Raw genomic sequence first — 9,367 nt, forward strand, 5'->3', positions numbered from 1 at the left:
TCTGTCCTGCTGGTTTCTCTGAAGTGCCTAGAAGCTGTCCTCTCCACACACAAACTGTTCTGACAAACTTCATTTGAATGATTCGGATTTTAATTCTCAATTTGCTTCTGTTCCTAAGCCTTAAGGCTTTTTTTTTTTTTTTTTTTTTTTTTAACCAATTCAGAAAAAAGCATCATTAAAAAAAAGACAAGGTTGGGCTTCCCTGGTGGCGCAGTGGTTGAGAGTCCGCCTGCCGATGCAGGGGACACGGGTTCGTGCCCCGGTCCGGGAAGATCCCACATGCCGCGGAGCGGCTGGAGCCGTGAGCCATGACCGCTGAGCCTGCGTGTCCGGAGCCTGTGCTCTGCAACAGGAGAGGCCACAACAGTGAGAGGTCTGCGTACCGAAAAAAAAAAAAAAAGACAAGGCTACTCGCAGATCTAACATGCTAAGCTTTAACTTAGTACGTTCTTAGGACTGATGTTTTCCAAGGAACAAACTTTCTTGTTTCCTGTGTACAAAAAGTGAGAAAAAATAAAAATAGTGGTATCTTCACAGTTGAGTTCTTAACATATTTTCTGATATATGTAAAAAGAGAAAAATTGGCAAAATGAGTACCAACATTTTAAAAAATAATAATTAAGCCTAAATCCCTGGACTTACCAATTTTATAAAATAAGAAAGTAACATTTTATAAAATACAATTTTATGAAATATGATTTTATAAAATTTGTTTAGCTAAGTAACAAATGATTTGCCCAAAAAACAGATTTAGCAGGTGGAGTCCAGGGGGCACATTCTACAAAATAAATTTATTGACACAGTAAAGGGTTACTAGCATAAAATTGTGGTGGGAATGAAAAGGGCAGTGACCTTCGTCCTGAAGTTTAGGAGTGATCCCTGAATTGAGAGATATCTGAGTTGAAGTGGTCACTGGAAACAAATGGTAGAGACAAATCACAGAGAGCAGACTGTATCAATTCCAGCTTCTGGACTCAGAGAAGGAAGGAAGAGCTTCAGATTTCACTGCAGAGAATGAGGCTGAGAAACGTTAAAATCAGATGCTTTTTCCCAGATCCAGGGGGCCAGCTAATGCACAAAAATGCTTAAAGCCACATAGGTATGTCACCTTTATTTCCTAGAGAAGATGTTAGCATTTTCTGAATCCTCATCTACCGTGCCTGGCATGCATTATTTTATAGCTTTCTGGAAGTTTCATGAGCACCACTGGTATATCTGTAGTACGATGTGTCTGTGGAGAGTACAGAATGCAGGTCCGGGCTGGGGGCAACGGACTCTTCTAGCTACCACAGTGAGTGGTGCCCCTGCAAACCTGAGTAAGGAAGACAACTTGCCTTTGGGTGGGTAGTGTTACAATCTGCATGTCTCGGGGCACAAATGTAAAGACCGACCCTGTTCTGGGAATGATTATGATTCTGACTGACCTCAAAGGGGTAATTATGAAACCCCTGGATCATCAGGATCTGGATGTTCCCTACTTTTTCCATGGTGTGATCATGACCGAAAGTGTGGCTGTAGATATCTGGGAACATTTCCAGAAATGTCCTCCTGTAGGAGTTAATTATAAAGTCAATGTGTATAAAAGAGAAAATAATATTGAAACCTATCAAGGGGAGTAGATCTTAAGGGTTAATATTGTAGATGGACTACTTTGGAAAAAATCTTTTTCCCTTGGAGTATTAAGAAGTCATCTCATAATTGCCATCTCTCCACATTTTGTTCTAGAGTGCCTGGTTTATTGATATCAGTGTGAGACCTGTTTTAAATAAAAATCTATTTGTAAAAATCCGGATCTGTAATATGTTCTCAATATCATTATAGTGTCTTTTAACTATAGATTAAAAATCACTTCATTTTCAACAAAATATTTTGATGTAAACATCAAATGTTTTGAAAACAAAGGGGATCTGTTTTTGTTGTTTTCTCTTTTATCTAATTTTTGTATCCATTTTGTCTGCGCATATTAAATGGTAAAAATATTTATAAGATTTGCACTAGGTGAATCTTCTTAAAAAAAAATACTGAAGGCCACAGAGTCTGGGAATATTAATATCTTTTTAATAGATTGATCCCCCTTGATTTCTTATTCTGGAGTAAAGGTACAAGTTTTTCCATGAAAATTAGACACACAAATTATCTGACAGAATGTATGACAGATGGAAAATGATTGATGGGAATTTTGCTTTAATGCACATTGTTCGTTGTAATTTTGCCCAGCTTAATGAACTGTGAATTAATAATGAGGAGCAACACATTCAATGTATTATAGTAATAAAGTGCTTTTATGGACATTTTTCATGTTTCCAGACTTTCTTGGCCACCCTGAACAATTTTAACTCAAAGGATTAAAAAATAATCGCTTATTTAACTGTGTTAAAATAGTCAACTTTGAAAAGGATATTTTCCTGTATGAACTTTTTCCTAATTGATTCCATTTTGTTCTGATCAGTAAACTTACCTGAGTAAGCTGCACTATTTAAAAAAAAGTGATCTGATAGAGTATTAGATGACATACATGACCATAGTCCATTGTTTTCTGATTCAACGACATAAGGGAGTAAAGTGAAAAATTAATAATTATACATTTTTTAATTAGGAGAATAGAAAAACTAAATTTCTTGTAGAAATAAGCCCAAAGAGTCCTCGTGTCAGCCCTGCTCCTCTTAAAAGACCGTGACGCTGTAATACCAATGGATAATCTGGGAGAGAACCAGCTGTCATTAAAATAGATTTTACCAAGGCAAGGACAATAGGTTGCTTATTAGCAGTGAGAAATCAGTAGTCTTTTAGAAGTGTACCCTTTGGAAAGTGTGAGCTATATAATAAATGAAAGCCTTTCATTATTCATTGTTATAAGCCAAATGTAGATTAAATGTACACTACCTTCAATTCAGATATTAAGATATCCTTCCCTCAGTAATTTTATGAGATAACATGTATAATGTCAAGCATAGGCTAAGTCATATATTTTATAATCTTTCAAAAAATTTTAAAGCAATGTGTTAACCCTATAATGAATATAAAATGGATCCTAACTGCATGTCTTAGAAAATGTGCATTTCATAGAATTATTGAAGAATGAATCCTTAATAGCCCATCTTTTTAAGTATGTTAGCTGAACGTTATGATTGTGTAATATCATTTTAGGGCATTACCACATTTTAAGAAATAAAATAATATTCAGAAGCATACTTTTGCCAGAATGTAAAATTTAAAACCAGAAATTTGACTTGTGAAAAATCCTCACATGATTATTGGCCTGTTAAAAACTAAAGCAAACCCCACAAACCTGATGCAAGCTATTATGTGCAAAATAACGTGCTAGTTACACAGCCCTCTGGGAAGTGAATGTGAGTCCGGATGCTTCTTTCTTGGTTTATTTCATTCCTAGAGTACCTTTGTTGCAGGTTTTTCTTATGTTTCCAAAGGAAACAAGTAAGCCATCTCAAGTTTAAGTTCTGTCCTCAATAAAGGAAAAAATGTGCCAGATACCATTTGACTGGATGATAACTAAACTGGACAAATATTTTCTCTCACTGGAGACTGACAGTGTTTTAGTTGTGCTTAAAATTTGTGATTCTCCTAAAAAAAGAGTACAAATGAAAACTTATGGTTACCAGGAGATAAGGGGGAAGGATAAATTGGGAGATTGGGATTGACATATACACACTACTATATACAAAATAGGTAATAATAACCTACTGTATAGCACGGGGAGCTCTACTCAATACTCTGTAATGGCCTCTATGGGAAAAGAATCTTTAAAAACAGTGGACATATGTACATGTATAACTGGCTCCCTTTGCTGTACACCTGAAACTAACACAAATTTGTAACTCAACTATACTCCAATAAAAATCTTTTAAAATAAAAAAATAGAGTACTACATGCATTTCTAAGAAATAAACATTATTTTCTTCATTCTTCTAAAATAAATAAAAATAAAATAATGTAATATGTGATCTTCAAGCTAATGAACACCTAAGAATGAAATTTGAAAATCTACATTTGGAATGTATAATTCTTTTGTTCAGAGGCAGTGACATTCCAAAAGAACAAAACTTCTCCAACATTTCCCCATTTAGAGTAATGCTGACAGTGAGTGTCTGGTGGATCTCAGAGGGGCACAACTGATAATATATTTATCATGCTGCCAGTTTGCTAAGTGGTTTCATATTCACTAAGAAAGACTTGTCAATGGATACTGAAGAATAGATGTGAGGTCTCTGTGTGTTGTCTCTGGGTGAGATCTCTGTGTGAAGTCTCTGTATGAGGTCCCTTTGGAAGGTATCTCTGGGAAATCTGTTAAATCTGTGCTAGGTTTCTGTCTGAGGGTCTGTGAAGCAACACGAGGTCCCTGTGTGAGGTCTCAGTATGTGATCTCTGAGAAAGGTGTTTGCGTGAGAAGTCTCTCGAGAGGTGTGTCCGTGAAGTCTTTGTGTATTGTCTCTGGGTCTCTCCATTTCTTTTTTTCTTTTGGTCTCTCAATTTCTTGTCTTACTGTACCTTATGGAAGACGGAGCAGCAAGAGAAGGGCAAAGGGACTTGCTTCTTTCTGTTTTCTTGCTGTTCCATCAGCATCACCTGTCTGTGGCACTCTCCCAGCAGGAGCCAAGGGGGTCCAAGTCCAGCTTCCCCATATTCCCAGAACTCACTTCTGGGTGCCCCTGAGAGGACCCAGCAGCAGCCAGGCTCAGGTCCCAGCCCTGTCAACTCTCTCCTCTGGGTACCGACCCCTCCCACAAGTCCTGGCTTCACTCTCACTGCTCTGCCCATTCTGGAGGCTGCCTTGGGAATCGGGGCCCAGAGGTAGGGCCTGGCTCCAGGGAGAAACCAGGGGTGTGAGCAGTCCTGTGCTCACTCTGCCCCCTCCACCCCAGGTCACAGCATTTCCACGTGTTGAGGGGCCTGACAGGTATGGGGGATGGGGTCCATTTCTGTTGTCATCTGGATCAGGGGCATCAGCTGGAACCGAAATCTCCACAATGAGAAAGACACCACCTGGAGCTGTGTCCACCATGCGCCCTGCACATGGCAGAAAACACCAAATCACTCTAGAGAAATTCTTCCTCATCTCCCTGCTTTTCCATATGGATGGGGGTCAGGAGACAAGAAAAGCTGTGCCAGAAGCAGATCAGTGGAACACTCCTGCATTGCACCCTGCCCCATCCACTTTGCACAGGTCACCTCCACACCACCACGAATCCTGTCTGATTGCTTCTTCACCTGCCAGGCTCTGGGGTGATCAAGGACTGGGAGACAGGCAAGGCTTACTACACAATCACAAGCCAGTCCCCACCTCTCCCCTGGAGCAGTCCTTGGGCCATGTGTTTATGTGAAGGTCACCAGACTAGGAGTCACATCCCAAGTTCCCTAGTCCTGGCTTTTACACCTATTGTTAAGTTATCCTTTCTAAAAGTCAAGAGGTGATGATGTGTAAGCTTATTAAATATAGTATTAAGAGATTCACCTTCCCTGATTTGCTTTACTTCTCTAAGTTTGACCTTCTGTTTTGACCTAAAGGTGGTTTCTCTAGGTCTGTGATCTTAGAGTTGGAATAGGGTAGAGACCCTGGTGTGGGGCCATGGTGAGCTACTGGACCCTTAACTTTTCCTCCCCTTTAGGCCTTTAGATGGTGGTTGTATGTCAGGGGGCTGTTCTTTCAGAACTGCAATTTATGGGAGTCTGGTACCACTTTGCCTCCTTCCTTGGATCCAAGGATTTTTCTACACCTACATCCCACCCTAAATTCACAGTGTTTGACCATCAGATAGTTACTACCCACAGTCACACCCCTATTCCATTCATCCAAAACTCCTTCTCTGGGGTTAACATAGAGTGGAAGGTAGGTGACCCATGAACGCAGCCATTCATTTATATGGGACTGGACTCAACACAGCCCTCAGCAGCCTCCCTGATACTCCCCCCACCTACACACACAGAGCTGGAAATGCCATCCTTGCTGCTGCTCTAAAGTGTAGGAAAAACAGAGGTGGGGGAGGGTGATGCTGTACATTTTATTATGGCTAAGCTAAAAGGGGTTCATAGGGCATACCTCAATCCCAACCTTCATCAGAAAGAGAAGGAACTCTTAAGAGCAGATGTTGTATATTCCCTACCAAGAGATCCAGGGGCAAGATTTCTCCTGTTTCTGAACTCAGAGCCCATACTCTATTCCCCCCAAACTTCCATCCACTTGGCTCTGACACTTCCTGGAGCCTGAATTGGAATGTCCGGCCCTATCGTGTAAACCTATCCACTACAGTTGCATAAAGTTCAAAGTAGCATAGAAGGAGGAGAAAGACTGGTTGAACCAGATCCTTGGGTGTGGGTTTCATAGGTTTTTCCCATCTCATTGCTAGAGTAATTTTGGTCTGTGTAATGACAGTATCATAAGGTGCAATGAAGGGACACGAGACAAGGAGCAAGCTTGTGATGCTACCGTCCACCTCCCTCCATGCCCCTCCCTTCTAGAAGACAAAGTGCACGGCACAGACAGCAGCCATTACACTATGCTTTTATTAGAAAAAAAAAAAAAATATATATATATATATACATGTATTGGGGAACATTAAATACCTTGGACGTGCTAAGGAGAAAATCATTTTCTCTACATGGACTGAATTTTTACTTGGAGACATGTCTTCCTTCTAAAGGGAAGACTAAAGAAGGATTTTACTGTCGACCAGGCAAGACACCTCCCCAAAGATGACAATGCCTTGGACAGTGTTGATGGCGGGCTGGGGCACCTGGAATCCTTGGCCCATACTGGCAGGTACTAACTGGAAACAAACTCTTCTTGGGGGGCAAGGATGGGAGGCACCTTAGGCCCAGCTGCTCATCGTCGAACCTTACACTTTTCAAACTATGTTGGTGTCTGACTTCCCTTTCCCTGATAGAACAACTCTGGCCCTTGGAGGTGGCTTTATGACTGCAGGCTGTATAACCCATCATTCTCCGTTGCTCTGGGTAGGAGGTAAGCCTATGGCAGCAGAAACACCCACATACTGGGACTTGGAATTCCAGTTTGTGTTCATTTAACTTTGTGGCATGAAGTCCATGGTGAATTGCTCTTTTTTCTTCTGGGATCTGTCCAACAGCTGTCATGAGTGCCTGACCCTCAGCAGTCTCACTCTTCAAGATTGATCTGCTTTTGACTGATCCGTGACTCTGGGCAGTGGCTGATATGGGCTTGAATTTTTGCAGAGCATCTCGACCATTGACTTTTTTATTGGGGAAAATCCACTTTAAAAATAGCCTCATCCTTTTTCTGAAGAGGCTTTCTGGAGGGCTATGTTTCTTCTCTGGCATGAGCTGGAGACATCTGCTCCCAATAGAGTCTGTTATTCCCCTGACCTGGGCAGGGTGGCTCATACTTCCAGCTTGAGAGGTCCCTAATTCTTTAAACCTTTCTTCATGCTCTCCTGGTTTATGCCTCCTACAGTCCTCTCTTTTGTAAGTAGGGGCAATCATCTTGCTCTGGCTCTTCCATGAGTCTTGGAGTTTTGAAGTTTTGGGCTCCTGCTGCCCTAGGTTGCTCCTTTGGGCTTCCATAAGGCCACTTGGCTCCTGGGAAGCTAACCTGTCTCTGGTGGGGACTCTCTGGGGATGGCACTGAGGCACCTGAGAAGCCAAGTTGTCTGCAGCAAGGAACATGTGTTTGGGAAAGTCCTGAAGCTGGTTGTCTGACTGTACCTTTACTTTGGAGTTAAACTCACTGGCAACCCCCATGTTAAGGCATGGCTCACCTGGATGTTGGAAAACAGACATTCTAGGTAGTAGGAAACGTTTACTGGCCCCTGGCACCTCTAAACTCCTCATATGTACATTTGTGGTTTGGGATTTTGTCAACACTTTGGTTTCCAAGATAACACTAGACTGTGGTTGAAGAGCAGGAGACTCCTTGGCCTCCACAGCCTCCCTGGCCTCTTCACCTCTCAAAGATTGGGATCCTAAGTTCACCTCCATCACTGTTACCCTATGGCAGGGGTCTCCTGAGGCCTGACCACCACTCTCCTCCGTTGGCTCATTCCTGACCATTGCTGAACTTGGACCTGGCTCTAGGCTGTCCCTCTTGACCCATTCCACAGTCTCACTCTTCCAGGTTCTGCCCACAAGGCTGAGTGTGAGGGACTGAGAAGGTGGCCTGCCCTCCTGTCCAGTCAGAGAAGCCTTTGAGGGCCCATGGTAGTCAGCAGATGGAATCGCTCCCAGGGCACTCTGGATTTCCTTACACACAGTTGAGGGGACAAGGAGAGGCCTCTTCAGGGTAGGAACTGACTCTTCTGTTATCACCTTCTCTCCTGAATGAGCCTGAGGAGGTTTCTCCAGGAACTCAGCACACTTGACTGTTGAGTGGGACCCAGACACACAGGTGGCTGAAGGGGAAGAGGCAAACTGCAGAACGGTGGAGGGTTGGAGCTTTTTCCGCTTCAAGAGATTTATGGGCTTGAGGACCTTGAGGGGGAGGGTCCACCTGTGCTTTACCCAAAACCTTCTAATGTGTGCTTCCAGCACCTCTCGAGTGTCTGGATCAAGGAAGGAAACCCTACAGGAGGTGTTCATGCAGGGTTCCCAACCCTTCAAGCAGTATCTTCCACAGGCTCCAGCAGGCACTGCTTTGCACGTCTCACCAGGAGGGTCTTGACATGAGAGCTGATGAAAGTTGCCCTTGCCAGGAAGCCTCCCCAGGCAGCTGTAGGAGAGCAGATGGGGCCAGGATGGCTGGACAGGACAGGCAGGGGTGGGCACCTGCAGCCCAAGAACCCTCCTCTGCCCCGACACTGACTTCATAATGCTCCTGCTCTCCCTCACCCTAGGGCTTTAGCCACGCCCTCCCATGGCTCCCCCTCCCAGGGCTGGGGTCACATTATAGGCTCTGGGAGGAAGGACGACCCAGGAGAGAAGGGGAAAGATTCTTTACCTTTGCAGAAGTGAAACCAGGTTGTGAGTCCCCTCCAGTTCTTCCAGGCAATCTCTGCAAGCTGGAAATCAGGAGACTGGGTCATGGTGGTGAAGGCAGAGGCCTAAGAGTCTTTCAGGAGGCTGAGTGCAATGGCCCTTTAAGGGAAATCTTTGGAGGATTAGACTCTGGAGCCCAAGTATCAGTGTCCAAGGCCACATGTCCCTGACAGTGATGCTAAGTCTCACTTGAAAAGGGTTTGTCCTTTGCAAAGTGCCTTCACGTTAATTAACCCCTGTAGCCCTTACAACTGCCGTGTAGGGGAGAAAGGTCAGTGGTCATCACACAGAGGAATCTGAGCAAAGTTAAACAACTTGTCCACAGTTGGACTTGGAGGTCCCACTTCCCAACCCAGGCACCAATGGTCCACCACAGTCCACACACCCCATTTCTAGGTCCTCATGG

The 9,367-nt window shown here is 43.4% G+C and overlaps 1 protein-coding gene across 1 annotated transcript; it reads right to left on the reverse strand.

Moving 5' to 3' along the window:
- Nucleotides 1-6,520: 6,520 nt before the first annotated feature.
- LOC309808291 (spermatogenesis-associated protein 31A6-like) lies at nt 6,521-8,635 on the reverse strand. The gene has a single exon (XM_082628401.1). The coding sequence runs from the start codon at nt 8,563-8,565 to the stop codon at nt 6,676-6,678; it is 1,890 nt and encodes a 629-aa protein (XP_082484527.1). The 5' UTR covers nt 8,566-8,635; the 3' UTR covers nt 6,521-6,675.
- Between the last annotated feature and the right edge of the window lie 732 nt (nt 8,636-9,367).

This window comes from Mesoplodon mirus (genome assembly GCF_964341445.2).
Source record: "Mesoplodon mirus genome assembly, chromosome: 7".
NCBI classification, from domain to species: Eukaryota; Metazoa; Chordata; class Mammalia; order Artiodactyla; family Ziphiidae; genus Mesoplodon; species Mesoplodon mirus.